Source organism: Ochotona curzoniae, unplaced genomic scaffold (genome assembly GCF_017591425.1).
Source record: "Ochotona curzoniae isolate NIBS_2020 unplaced genomic scaffold, NIBS_Ocur_1.0 scaffold_2683, whole genome shotgun sequence".
NCBI classification, from domain to species: Eukaryota; Metazoa; Chordata; class Mammalia; order Lagomorpha; family Ochotonidae; genus Ochotona; species Ochotona curzoniae.
This window is the reverse complement of record NW_024467100.1, coordinates 8723959-8739540: the sequence shown is the minus strand read 5'-3', so window position 1 is coordinate 8739540 and position 15582 is coordinate 8723959. Positions and strand designations below refer to the sequence as shown.

Sequence of the window (15582 nt, the reverse complement as noted above, 5' to 3'; positions counted from 1 at the left end):
GAAACAAATGAGGCACATGTACTGTCTTTTTTCATCCATTCTACAAGTTTTTAAAGACTTTAACACTTTTCAGCAGATTGGAACTAATATTCCAAGCTAAGTGTCTGAGTGAGCAAACACCAGGTGATGCATGTGAATTTAGAAAACAGTTTATCAAGCAGAATTGTTTCTATCCAGATACATCGCCCATTATTATGATAAGAAGTCTACAGGTACAGTTGTTGGTGTACCTAGGTATGATAAAAATTTTTAGATAGAGTGAATGTGTTGGCAAATATGTTATGTTCATAAGCATTTCCGGATGCTGGGTTCCTGGCAGGTGCTAGGGGACCGTTTGAGTGAATATGTGTCAAAGCAGGTCAAACAGAAGAAAGTTTCTCAGAAGGTTTCAGTGTTCCTGTGATATCAGTGATCACGGGGTCTTCTCTGAAAATCATGAACTTGGTGGTAATTTAGAAGACTTGTTCCACAGTGGGGCATTGAGCAGCATGGTAGCTTGTGACAAGCAGAGAAGCTGAAATGCAGAGTGGAGGCAGAACCAAAGGGGAAATGAGAGCCTGAGTAGGAGGCTGAGGGTTTGGGGAATGAACACATGTTCCCTGTGGCAGACAGTGGAGCTGTGTCAACTGGGGAAGATCAGATGAGAGATACTGTGGGGGCAGGTTTGTTCAGTAGGGAAATCAAAGAGTCACATTTTAAAAACAGAGAATTAGCATCTGTAAATGAAATGGCGTTTCTGGTACTTGGATTTCTAGTTGCTCTCTTCTTAGGTGGAGACAACACAGATGGTAAGAGATCTGGCGACTGCCCTGTTGAGTGGAAGTCATTTAATGTATACATGCCTTTGTGTCATTCAGCATGTGTGCTTATTGCATGTGCTCGCTTGTGTGTTTTTTAGTGTATGTGGTATGTGTATTGTGTGTGAGTGCTTCTGTGCAGGGTATTTAATTGTGTCCTCACTTTGTGCCTGGGTACTGGTTTCATTGTATGTATCCCTTCCTCTAGTTTCCTGTGCCTCTAAAGCACACTGATTAAGTAGGTGAACCCAAGGAAAGCAAAGATCTGCTAAAATAACTAAGGTTTTCTCTTTTCCCTGCAGATTTTAAGCTCCCCATATGGGCACCTTTCCTTTCCAATTCTGTCCCAGTGACTTTTCTCCAATTCCTCTGTTCCTTCCCACAGGTTTTGAGAGGTCTATCTCCTTCAAATTTATTAAAATCACATCATTTTATAACCATTCCTGGGTACAGAATCTTTGCTCATGTTGGTTGGATGAGCTGGAGACTCACCGCTGGCAGATAAACTCCAGCACCTTCAAATACCTGCAGCCTTGGTCTAGGGGCAACTTCAGTAATAAGGAGCTTGCAGACTTGGAAAGATATATCCACTTGTACTTGGTTACATCAACTCGAGTAATTCAGAAGAATGTCAATATGTACCCGTATGAATGTGAGTTCTGTTTTCTCAATGATGATTGAGGAGGTAGATGGGTGTAGATGTGAATGACTTTCTTTCCCTTTATTAAATAGACTGTCTATTTTTGATTGTTACAATATTTCTAGAATAAAACTGAAATCCCTTAATTTTGGATAGCACTTTTTTTTGGACATTGATTCCTCAGAAATGTAAAATTCTGTGTTATTAATGATCTATATTAATGTATTATCGTCCTTTGGAGCTGTCCTATGTCCCCATTTTTCCTGACTTCCGACCACATGCACTTAGCGTCTTCTTTCTTTCGTGACTTCGTAAAGTGTATTTTTTCTCCCCTATCCAATATTTTCAGTACTCTGGCTATACAGTTATTGTAATTTATTGCATTCCATTCATCTTTGATCATTCATTTCAACTCTCAGTTTTCTCTTATGCACATACTACATCATTCTGATCATTTTCCCATCGCTCATGACCTTCTTCTTTTCCTCCCCTCACTGTTACAATTCCTCTTTCTCTGACCCTATTTACTCAAACCTTCCAAACATTTCACCTTTACTTCTGTTGCATTTTGCTTCTTATTTCATTTTAGTATTTTTCTTCTTTATTCCTCTAATTTATGTCTTCTGTTTCCAGACCCTTTTGAGATCCAGGTGGCAATAGGCTGTGAGCTGCAGCCTGAGGAGACCTCAGTGGGCTTTGCCCGGCTAGCTTATCAAGGAACTGATTTGCTGAGCTTGGAGAACAATTTGTGTTTGCCATCTTCACAGGGTGGAAGTAGAGCCCAGCATGTTTGCAGGCAGTTTGACTTTTATAAGCTTTTCATGGAAACAGTACACAAATTCATCAGTGACACCTGTCCACGTTTCATTTGGGGACTTCTTGAAGCAGGCAAGGAGGATCTCCAGCGACAGTGTAAGTTGTGTACCCTCCTGGAAACACTTCTCTTTCTACAGACTTTCCCACTGTTGCCTTCAAATTAGAATAAGAAAGGACCCGAGAGGGAAATGTAGATTGTGTCTCTCTCTAACCTGAGACAAGGATCAGGTCTTTCTAAGGATGTTACGGATTGTGTATGAGTACCTTCCCCATTTTCTGCAGTGAAGCCAGAAGCCTGGCTGTCCAGTGGCCCCAGTCCTGGTCCTGGTCATCTGCTGCTGGTCTGCCGTGTGTCTGGCTTCTACCCAAAGCCTGTGCTGGTGACATGGATGCGGGGTAACCAGGAGCAGCCTGGCACTGAGCGAAGTGATGTCCTGCCCAATGCTGATGGCACGTGGTATCTCCGAGTAACCCTGGAAGTGACAGCTGGAGAGGCGGCTGGCCTGTCCTGTCGAGTGCAGCACAGCAGTCTGGGAGACCAGGACATCATCCTCCACTGGGGTGAGGAAGAGTGGGTTCCCTGGCTGGAAAGAGGAGGAGTTGGCTTTCAAACACTTTGGGGGAGGGGACAGATGAAACATGAGTGATTTTCATGATTTCAGGCTCAATGTTTGTAAAAACAAATAATCCAAGGAATGCAAGTGAATACGAGGGGCCATAGTGCAGTGTCAGCTTGAGTCCTGACTGTTCTGCTTCTGATACGGCACCTTGCTATGGTGTCTGGAAAGGCAGTGGGTGACAGTCCTGGTGCTTAAGTGTCTGCTACCTCCATGTGACATGGCTGTTGTTGCTAGTCCTGATTTTGGTCTGTCCTAGTCCTGGATGTTGATAACATTTGGAAAGTGAGCATGAATGGAAGACTCCCTAATATGTCTCTGTGTCCCTTGCTCTCTGTCTCTTCCTGTTTTTCCAACAGTCTGCTTTTTCAAAATAATATATAAATATATATGTTTTTTAAAAAGATTTATTTATTTATTGGAAAGTCAGATATATAGAGAGGAGGAGAGACAGAGAGAAAGATCTTCTGTCCAATGATTCACTCCCCAAGTGAGTGCAACGGCTGATGCTATGCTGATCCAAAGCCAGGATCCTGGAACTTCTTCCAGGTCTCCCACACGGGTGCAGGGTCCCAAGGCTTTGGGCCGTCCTCGACTGCTTTCCCAGGCCACAAGCAGGGAACTGGGTGGGAAGTAGAGCCACGGAGATAAAACCGACGCCCATATGGGATCCCGGTATGTTCAAGGCTAGGACTTTAGGTGCTAGGCCATGCCGCTGGGCCCTAAATATATATGTTTTAATTTTTTAAATATTTGTTTATATTGGAAAATCAGATGTGCATAGAAAAAGAAAATGATAGACAGAAAAAGGACCCTGTGCTGGCTCACTCTGCAACATGCTGCAATGGAGCTGAGCCAATTCAAAGCTTCAAAGCCAGGAGCCAGGAACCTCTTCTGTGTCTTCCACAAGGCTGCCGGGTCCTAATGGTGTGGGCTATCCTCCACTTCTTTCCCAGGTTACAAGGAGGAGCTGGAAGGGAAGTGAAGCAAATGGGGCATGGCCTGTGCCCATAGGGGATCCATATGCATACAAGATGAGGACTTTAAAAACTAGACTACTGTGGCTGGTGATTGTATTTATAAAGTGAAATATCTTTTCTGAATGTTATTTATATAAAGAGAAAATGAATATATGTTTCTAAGAGAAATACATACATTTAAATATATCAACATAATAAACACATATATAAGTATATGTAAATATAAATGAGTATATATATATAAACCAAAAATGAGGGACCAGTAGCAATTGTTGAAGATTCCATCTTTGAATAGGGTAAGATCAGAAAGAAGGAAATAAACAGATAAATACAGTCAACTGAACTAAATACAATGGAGCATAAGAAATCAGGAGGTGGATAGGCACAGCAGGGAATGGATTTGCAATAACATTTCTGGTTTTTTTCTCCTTTACAGAACGTCAAAATTCTACTGGCTTCATTGTCCTGGCAGTGATACTGGTCCTGGCTCTTCTGGCTGGTCTTGTGTTTTGGTTAAGAAAGCTATGGTGAGTCTTCTATGTCTATTTCTCCTACTCTCTGTTTCCTTACTTAGATTCCTCTTTACAAAGCTGTCTCCTAGGTTTTCCTTCTCAGAGCCCTCATTCCTTCTTCTCCATTCTCACCTCCACCCTGCGCTGAATGACTTCCATTTTGGCTCTCAATGCTTCATTTCAGGATACACCATGGCTCTCCACACAATCTTCTGCTTTGAAATGAGAACTCAGCAGCCCAAAGGCACAGGCAATAACTGGAGGCGACATAGTGATGATATCTTCGAATCTTTGTACATGACTTCTGCTGTTGCTTATGTTCCAGGTGCTGATAACAGATAAGCTTAATGTTTCATATGTTGCTGTTCTGACTTATGCTATGTTGTTTCAAAATATGAATTTAAAATTTCAATGGAATGGGCTCCAAGTTACCTCTCCCTGTTCAGTTACTTCTGGATCATCAGGCCCATTTCAGCTGCCACTTCCTCATGGGGTTGTCTCTGACCCTCCAGTGGGAAAGATTCCTTCCCTGGTCTGAACATTTGTGACAACTCTGTTTTCCCTGGTAATTCCCTGCCCCCTATCCAGTTTTTGGAAGTATTTTTGTTAGTTTCATTTGTTTGAGAGCAAAATGCTTATCATACACATATCTGCGCAGGGAAGTATCGTTTCTGAATGTCATATTTTGTCCAATAAAATCTGTTGAGTGTAAGTCAAATCTGTAGTCAGTTTTTAAAAATTCTTTTCATTGTTGATCATCTGTGCTATTTGAAAGCCATTTGATTCTCTTCTTGCCAAAGTCTTCTCATTTTCCTGCTTGTGACAACTTCTGCACTTTCAAGAAGAAACACAGTTTTTCTGCTTTCTGCTCTTAGTACTTAGTATATAGAATTGTTAGGGCAAAAGCATTGCTCTAGGATTTATAAGCATGAAGATGAAGACAAGATGCTCAGGCCTTTGCATCAGTGTGGTTCTGTCCAAGCAGCAGCACTTCCACAGCTAAGCTGGTTAGAAGTGTAGAATATGGGGTCTCCTGTGAATCTGGGCGAGTTACAGTGTTCATTTTTGTGAATGTATTAGTATATTCTGAGGTAAATTAAGACGCGAGAGGGCTTGATCTGGGAAATGCCTGAAATGCGGTAAATCAGTTTCACTGAAGAGGAGATGGTGAAGAAAAGGAATAGTTTGTTGTCCCTCTTCAGGACTGAAGTGGAACTGAAGTAGGAACCAGGTGTCCAGTGCCTTCCCACTCATGGCACTGTAGTTCCTCACAGTTGCTGGGATACCTGCACCACTGAGCACTGAGCCATTGCTCCCATGGGAGATGGAGGGTTAGGTTCCTGTGCGCCTCTGCTCACAACATTTTTTTAAAAAAAATCTGTGAATAGTATTGTGTTTTACATTTGTTTATACTTCAAGATACATAATTTTTACACATTTATTAATATTACATTGTATACAGTATTTTTAAAAAATTAATTACATTGCATTACATGACAGTTTCATAGTCTCTGGGATTCCCCCAACTCCTCCCCAAACCCTGCCCCCATGGTGGATTCCTCCACCTTGTTGCAATATTACAGTTCAAATTAAATCAAGATTCTTTCTTTGCATACCTATGTTAAGCATAGAGTCCAGCATCTTATTGTCCAGATAATTTCAATGGGTTCTTGGGGAGACCATCTCTGGTCTGAAGGCCGAGCTGGCAGAATATCATCCCGATCAATTAAAAGCCCCAACACAACATCAACAACAATTTATAACATTATGACATTTATTTACATGGTGTTGAGTAACTAATTTGTTCAAAAATGCAAGTTCTTAACCACATCCTGTGACTACTTCATTGACATTTCAATTTCAGTTTATACACAAAACCAGCTATTATACACCTTAAAATGGCTATAGGGTACTATTCCACTGTCTTGTGTCTATTTTCACTTTAGTATTCAGCAGTTTATAGTGTTGAAGCTTAATTTTGCTGAACTTGGCAGATTTTGGGATAGTCTAAACTGGCTTATAACTCTAACAAGGCATATGTCAACAGTTGAGGCACAGAACAGTTTTAGGAGGAGTGTGCAGAGAAATCCTCAATATCTCAGTGAAGAGTAACTAATCTTTGTGTCCTATCTAGTAACATATATGTGGATCCACGCCGACTGTTTCCTGTCTGGTTCTAAGCTTTCCTTGTTGTTCTCTATGTATTCTAATTTTTGTTTGTTTGTTTGTTTGTTTTTAAGTCCTACCTTGAAATTGTTCCATGCTTCAGCAAGCCGGAAGTAATATGAACCTAAATTCCTTTGATGTCAGTCTTGCAACATGCTGTTTACTGTACTTAGTCTTTCGTGACATGGACTCACATATTAATAGATTCCTTTCCTAAATAGCATCATGTGCAAGTTGGTGATTTTGTTTTCTTTGCTGAATATACCGTGGATTTATCAATACTTAGCTTGCAGCCAACAGCACTGTAACTCATGATTTATGAAAGCTTATCTGGCACAAAGTTTTTTCATAAGACAAGAAAGCCTTCTTGTGCGTAAGAACTCTAGATGGAACTTTGATATTATGGTATGGAGCCTATTTGAACTGTAACATCCCTGAGAATTATGTTGTTCCATAGAACACACAGAGGACACGTGTTCAGTGTGAAAACTAGATATGCAGTTAAAAACATTTATTTAGTTAGTTATTTTTTGCATATCACCTGTCCAGAAGTGATCATGGAAGCACTTTGAGCATCCATTTGGGAGATTATCAATAAAACTTAGCATGTAGATTTATTAGTCAATATTTTAGTAATGATGGGCATACGACTCAAGACAGTCAAGTGTGTTAAGCCCTGACTAAATTTTAATTACTTAGGATTCACAAACTATTTTATAGTTACTTCTTACGCAATTATTCTGCAGCAGGAACATATGGAATACAAATTCAAGGAGGAAAAATGTTGTTTGTTATAGCTGGTTCTGCCACTGGTATGTGAGGAAAATGATGGAAGGCTCTGTAATCTTCAACATTTTCCTTAATTAAATAGAGGGAAACTGCTCTAACGTCTTCTACAGAAAAAAAAGGAAGTCATGACCAGCATTTAACAAATTGTTAAGTATCCTTGAGTTACAGTTACATCATCAAAATACAATAAATTTTTCCATGGATTTTGTTTTGACAAAATTTATATTTATTAATTCACAGATTCACCACTTATTCAGATTGTACTAGTTAATAGTATTTATATAGTAAAAATAGTATACAATTATTATACTTTTATATATTAGATACAGTCAACATGTTCACTGCTAGTGGTTTAATATTTTTGAGAGTAATTATACTTCTAAAAATTTAAAATAGTACTAAGTGTATTTTCCTCTAAGTGTTTTTTTTTTAGAGTTAAATATCGCAATTCTTTGCATTCTTGCCTTCTCAGATTTTTCTATTTACCAGCACATTCTCTTAAAACATTCCTGATAACTGGGTGCATTGCTGTAGAATAATGGATTAAGCCACCACCTGCAGTGCAAGCATCACATATGGTCTGCATCTTGAGTTCTGGTCCAATTCCCTGCTAACACATCCCTGCTAATGTGCCTGGGAAAACAGCAGAAGGAAGCCCCAGATGCTTGGATGTGGGAGACGAGGAAGAATCTCCTAGCTGCTGGCTTCAACCTGACATAGCCCTGTTTGTTGTGACCAATTGAGGACTGAACCAGCAGATGGAAGCTCTGTTTCTCTCTTTCTAATTCTGTATTTCAGATAAATACATCAATACAAAACTTTAACCCAAAGAAACAAGGACTGGCACTGTGGCATAGTAGGTAATGCTCTTCCTGTGGTGCTGGTATCATATATGGGCACTGATTTGAGTCCCAGATGATCCACATTCCATTCATCTCCCTGCTTGTGGCCTCAGAAGCCAGTGGAGGATGGCCATGAACCTTAGGTCCCTACACTCATATAGGAGAACCACAAGAAGCTCCTGGCTCCTGGTTTCAGATTAGCTTATCTCTGGTCTTATAGGCATTTGAAGAGTGAACCAGCAGATGGAAGACTATCTCCCTCTCTCTTTTGTAACTCTTTCAATTATAATAAATACATCATTAAAAGAATTCTCTGAAGTTTGTCTCTTCCTTCCTCTTTTCTTAGACCTTATCAACTTGTACAAAAACCGCTGTGGTTTCATTTCTTGTGTCATACATTCTTGTTCATTTCCTAGTAAACCTTCTTAGCCACAGTTGCTCACATTAGAAAACAGAAATTCCCTCCAAATAGATATGTGGTCTCTTCAGATACAATTGAATTCCCAGCTATACACTGTGAGACAGGCATACAGTTGACCCTGAAAGAAAGTAGAGGGTCTTGATGCAGTAAGTGTGTGGCTAAAGTTCTTGCCTTGCTTCAGCTGGTATCCCGTATGGGCAACAGTTCTTGTGTTGGCTGCTCCATTTTCCTTCTAGAACCATGCTTGTGGCCTGGGAATTCATTAGAGGATGCCTTGGGGCCCTGCACCCATGTTGGAGACCTGGAAGAGGCTTCTGGCTCCTGGCTTTGGGTTGGCTCAGCTGTGGGTGTTGTGGCCACTTGTGGAATAAACAAGAGGATGGAAGATCTTTCTCTCTGTATCTCCTTCTCTCTATATGTATGAGTTTCCAAAGAAAATAAATAAAAAATTTAAATTATAAACCAATAATTCAAAATTCTAGGATTTGAAAATTGGAAATGGCTGCTGTATTGTTCGAATTTTGGGCAGAGTAGGAAAGAAGTGAATGAATGAGTGAATGTGTTTGTATCTAGCAGTTGAATTTGTGAATGCAGATTAGGGAACTGGAAATTGTGCCGACTCCAGTTTGCAAAATCAGCCTACTATTTGCTGAAGCAGTAATCGGATCAGGGCAAAGGCAAAAGGTAGGTATTTCTAGAATACGATGCTGTGTTATATATAATTCTAATGAGTTGATTAACTTGGCTTTAAATTTATTTCAAACTTTTTAATGTGATGGAAGAAATTTCTTTGAATAAGGGTAATAAATGTATGATTATAATAGTTACACTTGTATGTGAAAGCATATTTTACATTGTTGCTTTAAGAAAGTACACTTTGATGGGAACTTTAGGTGGCTCAGCAGGCTAATTCTGTGTCTGTGGTGGCAGCATCCTATTTTGGTGCAGGTTCATGTCCCAGCTGCTTGACTTCTGATCATCTCTCTGCTTATTCCCTGGGAAGGCAGCAGAGTATGGCCAAAGTCTTGAACCCTTACAAGCATGTGGGAGACCAAGAGGAAGCTCCTTGACTCTGGCTTTGGATAGGCTCATCTCTGGCTTTTGAGGACATTTGTGGAGTGAACTAATGGATTGAAGATGGAAGATCTCTCTTTGTCTCTCTCTCTCTTTAAACTCTGAGTTTCAAGTATAAGAAATTCTTTATAAAGTACATTTTGGTCAAAACAAATGACTGTACCTTTGAAAATTAACTTATTTATTTTAAAAGAAGAGTTACAGAATGGGAGGGTGGGAGAGAGAGAGAGAGAGAGAGAGAGAGAGAGAGAGAGAGAGAGAGAGAGAATATCTTCTATCTACAGGCTCACTCCACAAACAACTCCTATATTGGGACTGTGCCATGCCAAAGCCAGCATTCAAGGACCTTAACAATATCTCCCATTAGAGTGGCAGGTATCCATGTACTTGGCTGTTCTCCACTACCTTCTCACGTGTAGTACCAGGAATCTGTATCAGGAATGGAGCAACTGGGACTAGAATCTGCATCCTTATGGTATGCCAGTAGCAGTCCGTGGTTTAGCCCCTTGCATCAACCACACAACAATAAGTACATATTCTGAAAAAAGTATTTAGAATTCTAAAAATGAGATGAATATGCAAATATACCTACATGTATATGTGAGATGTGCATTTAAACTATTTAGTGACTGATGTGTCCTGTGCAAACATCTTTGTATTCCTGAGCCTAGAAAATTGGTCAGAGTTACAAAATAAACAACATTATGGGCAAGACATTCATGGAATGGTTAATTATATATTAACACATGTATTGAACTAGTAATTATAGAAATAGAAATTAAAACAGGATACAATTTTGTACCACAGAACTGGTAAAGTCAGGACACATGTCTAGGGGGAGGTGGTACAGGTGACAATCCTTATTTACTGATGGTTGTCAAATGATTCTGGAGAGTTTGTGGCAGAGTCCTGTCTAACTTCACCTGTTGAGCTTGAATCCCACTTCTAAATACACATAGTAAGAAATGTTTGCATCAAGTGAAATGTTACTGTCATAAGAAGAAAACAAAACCCTGATGTTTGCATCAAAATGGATGTAACTGGGATCCCTGTATTCAATGAAATAAGTCAGTCCAAGAAAGATATCACAAGCTTTCTCTTATTTGTGGGAATGTATATATGTATGTGCTAATGTGTACATATATATACATATATATGTGTGTGTGTCTGTAACATTTTCTCTGTAATAAATGCAAAGTATAAAAATCATTTGGATGACATATCATTTGGTATTTAGTTATACTATTGCTTCACTAAATTATGCCATTGACAATATGTGCTTCTTCAGTGTCATAATCAAGGTTGTGAATCCCCAATTTTGTGATAGTAACATTCCTGTTTTTTTAAAAGACACATATATAATCCATATGTATTTTTATCTGTCCAGCAGCGATGTACTCAGTGCACAGAGACGATTATAACACTTGTGGGTTACTGTCAATAGCCCAGGTTTTTTAGTAGCATCAGACTTTTATAGACTAGGTTCACATAAGATAAGGGAGGAGATATTGAGCTAATCTATGGGATCCAGCAATTGTTTCCATACCCTTGTTTGGAACTCTTTTGTTTTGTATATCCCACCAAGCATTCTCATTCAAGTGCTATCCATTCAGTTGTTCTCATACAAATATTATCCTATCAGTTCCAATCCTTCTACAATCACAATGTCCTTCTACAATATATGGAATTAATATAATATAAAATATTACAATTAAAAATAACTATAAAATGTTCACATCATTGCATGAGGGAACAAATGCAAACATATTTATCACAATGTGTATGGTAGTAAAGTGTTGGAGACACATTACATGCTTAAATTGTGAGATTACATCAGTAAAATATGGAAGAGGTACATCATACAAACCTATGAAACAAGGAGTCACAAAAAACTAAACATAGATAATTAAAGGAAGGTTTTGAAAAGCAAGCTGAATACAAACAATGTTTTTGACATGTAGCTCATAATGTTTATCTGCTTTTTTTAGTAACGCACATCAAGCAATATCATACTTTGTAAGAATGTATAGCAGCAGAACAATGGTGTTTTAAGATATTCAGCCATGGGTACGGTAGGGAACAGAAGGAGATAAATAAATAAGCAATGTAACTATAGCGGGAACCTCTTAGGGCTTAGTGGTATCCATGGACCACAGAGAAAGAAGTGGAATCAACTCGACAATTTGTATATTAAAATTTTGAGACAAAGCACAGAACACCAAACAAAAATTGAAAAAAAAGTTTATGTTTTATAGAATAAAGTAACATAATGAAAGTAATGGATTGCATAACAGATGCCTCCTCAGGAAAAACAGTGAAAATACGCAATATCATTTAAATACTTACAATTGGAATTGCAGAATCAGTGAAAATGTCAGAATTTTTTTTAAATTTTATTTTGAATTTTTGAATTTTGTGTTACAATTTCCTTACAGACTGGGATTCCGCCCAAACTCTACCTCCTGACAGATTTTCCCCATGTTGCTACAATAGCATAGTCCTTAATAAGGAGTCATAATTCCATCAATCTCTTATTTAAGTGTGCCCAGGCATTGCTGCTACAGTGTCAGACAGTCCAGCATCCCATTGTCTACACATTTCCAGCAGTTTCATTGGGAGTCCATCCTTTGTCTGGAAGCAGGGATACATGTTGTATTGTACCCCCACATCTGGATATGGTAGACCCCAGTACTCCATCACTATACATTTCCATAAATGAGAAGCCGTGAAAAAAGGTCAACAACTGGTATGAGTTAGAACAACAGTCTCAACAACAACAATGACAACGACAACAACAACAACAAAATACAGCACCATGAAAAAACATGCTGCTGAGTAATCAACACATGGGTGACAAAAAGGAAACACAAAAATCTCTTGGGAAAAATGATGAGACCATGTAATCCATGAGCCAGTGATGAATTCGATAAGAGAAAAGAAAATATTTGGAATCAATGAAACGGAAATAAAAAACATCAAAACACATGGGATACAGTCAAAAAGCAAACAAACAAAAAGCAGCATGGATTGGATTATTGAAGCTACACTTTACATGATGGTATCCTAATATTAGAGAGACCATATGGTATTTTGTTCTTTTGTGATTGAATCATTTCACTGAGCATAATGGTCTCTATTTTGGACCACCTAGTTGTAAATGGTATAATTTCATTCTTCTTAATAGCTGAATAATATTCCATGGAGTAGATGTACCACAGTTTTTTTTTTAACACTCTTCTTTGGATGCACATCTGGATTGTTTCCATGTCTTTGATATTGTAGATTGTGCTGCTGCAAATATAGGATTACAGATACACTTCTCATACGTAGATTTCATTTCTATTGAGTGTATTCATAGGAGTAGGATAGCTGGGTCATACGGCAGATTTATTCACAATTCTCCAAGCACTCCTCTATACTAATTTCGATAGTGTTTGTACTAGCTGAATCTCTCACCAAGCAGTGAAGGAGATTACCTTTCCACATTCATGCCAGCAGGTGTTGTTAGTAAGGTTCTAAGTGTAGGCCAATCTCACTGTTTATTTCCTTTGCCCATTTTTCACAAGTTTTTTTTTTTTTTCTGTCCCTGGGTTTCTGAAGCTCTTTGTAACTCTTGGATATTAGTCCCCTATCATCTATGTAGTGTGCAAAATTTTCTCCATTCTGTTGTTTGCTACTTCACTTTGTTAATTATTTCCTTGCTGTACAGAATCTTCTTAGCTTGATGTAGTCCCATTTGCCTTTGCTTTCAGCATCTTTTCTAGGAAGTCTTTCTGTGTTCCTATTTCTTGGAGAGGGCTTCCCATGTTTTTCTTTAATAGTTTGATGGTTTCTGGGTGTAGATTAAGGTCCTTGATCCATTTAGAGCTGATGTGGATCTTGATTCTTAATTTGTTAAAAAGGCTTATTTATTTTTATTGAAAACTCAGGTATATAGATATTGGGGAGAAGAGACAGAGAGAAATATCTTCAGTCTGATGATTCAACGCCAAGTGGCTGCTACAGAAGTTGCTGCCCTAATCCGAAGTCAAGAGCTCTTCGGGGTCTCCCACACAGGTGCAGGGTCCCAAGATTTTGGTCTGTCTTTGACTGCTTTCCCAGGCCACAAGCAGAGAGCTGTATGGGAGGTGTGGCTGCTGAAATGAGAACCGTTGCCCATATGGGATCCTGGCACATTCAAAGCAAGGACTTTAACCACTAGGCCATGGCACCAGAACCTTGTATCTTTATTCTACAAGCTGCTATCCAGTTGTCTCAACAGCATTGGTTGTATAGACCAGGCTTTTTGCCTGAATTGTTTTCAGTTTTCTTGTCAAAGATTAGTTGTCTATACATGTGTGGGCTCCCTTCTGTTGTTTCTATTCTGTTCCATTGATCTTTGTTTCTGTACCAGTACCAGACTGTTTTGGGACCATTTCACTGTAGTATGACTTGAGGTCTGGAATTATGATTCCTCCTGCTTGTTTTTTATTCTTCAGCTTAGCTTTGTTAATTTGTGGTCTCCTGCATTTCCAGATGAATTCTTGTATCTTTTTTTCCATTTCTGAGAAGAATGTTGTTGGGATTTTGATTGGGATTGTGTTGAATCTCTATATTACTTTTGGTAATATAGTCATTATGATGATGTTGATCCTGTCAATCCAGGAACATGTCTTCTGATATTCCCCCCCCCTTTTTTTTTATTGTTTTATAGTTTTCATCTTAGAGGTCTTCCACATCTTTAGTTAGCTTAATTCATAGTTGTTAATATTCCAGTCCTCCGTTTTAAAGGGGACTGTGCTTTCACATTCTTTCTCAGCCATGAAATTGTTTGTGTACACGAGTGCCATCGACTTGTGCTCATCAATTTTGTTTCCTGCTACGCTGCTAAAGTCTCTTATGAGTTCCAATAGTCTCTTGAGTGAGGTTTTTGGTTCACCTAGGTAGAGAATCATGATCTCTGCAAATAGAGATAATTTCACTTCCTCGTTTCCAATTTGGATTCCTTGAATTCTTTTTGCCTAATAGGTCTGGCAAGGACTTCCAATAGTATATTGAAGAGTAGTGGTGACAGTGAACATCGTTGTCTAGTTCCAGATTTTAGTGGAAAGGCTTTCAAACTTTCCCCATTTAGTATGATGTTGGCATTGGGTTTTGTGTAAATTGCTTTGCTTATGTTGTAGCATGTTCCTTTTATGCCTGTATTACTTAAAGTTTTCACCACGAAGTGGTGTTGGATTTTATTAAATGCCTTCTCTGCATTTATTGAGAGTATCATATAGTTTTTATTTTTCAATTTGTTGATGTGATGTATCACATTTATTGATTTGTAAATGTTGAACTATCCCTGTATACCTGGGATGAATCCCACCTGGCCTGGGTGAATGATCTGCCTGATGTGTTATTGGATCTTGTTGGCTAGTATTTTGTTGAGGATCTTTGAATCTATGTTCATCAAGGATATCGGTCTGTAGTTCTCTTTTTCTGTTGTTTTTCTATCTGGCTTTGGTATTAAGGTGATGTTGGCTTCGTAGAGTTTGGAAGGATTGCCTCCCTTTCTATAGTTTGGAAAAGCTTGTGGAATATTGGGGTAATTTCTTCTTAAACGTTTGGTAGAATTCAACAGTGAATTCTTCTGGTCCAGGACTTTTCTTGATTGGGAGGGCTTTACTGATTTAATCTCAATGCATGTTATAGTTGTATTTAGATTCTTAATTGCTTCTTGATTCAATTTTGTTGAAGTGTATGTGTCCAAAAATCTATTCATCTCTTCCAGGTCTTCTGATTTGTTTACATATAGTTGCTTGTAATAGTTTCTGATGATTCTCTGTATCTCCGAGGTATCTGTTATATTTCCTTTCTCATCTCTGATTATTTTGATGTGTATTTTCTCCCTCCTTTTTTGATTAGTTGGGTTAGCCGGGAGTCTATTTTGTTGATTTTCCCAAA

At 38.7% G+C, this 15582-nt stretch overlaps 1 protein-coding gene across 1 annotated transcript; it reads left to right on the top strand.

Moving 5' to 3' along the window:
* The first annotated feature begins 727 nt into the window (after positions 1-727).
* Positions 728-4583, top strand: LOC121171566 (T-cell surface glycoprotein CD1a-like). Its single transcript, XM_041003293.1, has 6 exons — positions 728-788; positions 1183-1449; positions 2071-2349; positions 2536-2814; positions 4287-4377; positions 4547-4583. The coding sequence occupies exons 1-6, from the start codon at positions 728-730 to the stop codon at positions 4581-4583; spliced, it is 1014 nt and encodes a 337-aa protein (XP_040859227.1).
* The last annotated feature ends 10999 nt before the right edge of the window (positions 4584-15582 follow it).

Bases quoted from the DNA above. Each gene is read 5' to 3' on its own strand.
- LOC121171566 (XM_041003293.1), top strand. From the start codon at position 728: ATGGCGTTTCTGGTACTTGGATTTCTAGTTGCTCTCTTCTTAGGTGGA. The intron at 2,815-4,286 runs GTGAGGAAGAGT...TCTCCTTTACAG, and splicing joins GGACATCATCCTCCACTGGG to AACGTCAAAATTCTACTGGC. The intron at 4,378-4,546 runs GTGAGTCTTCTA...GCTTCATTTCAG, and splicing joins TTTTGGTTAAGAAAGCTATG to GATACACCATGGCTCTCCAC.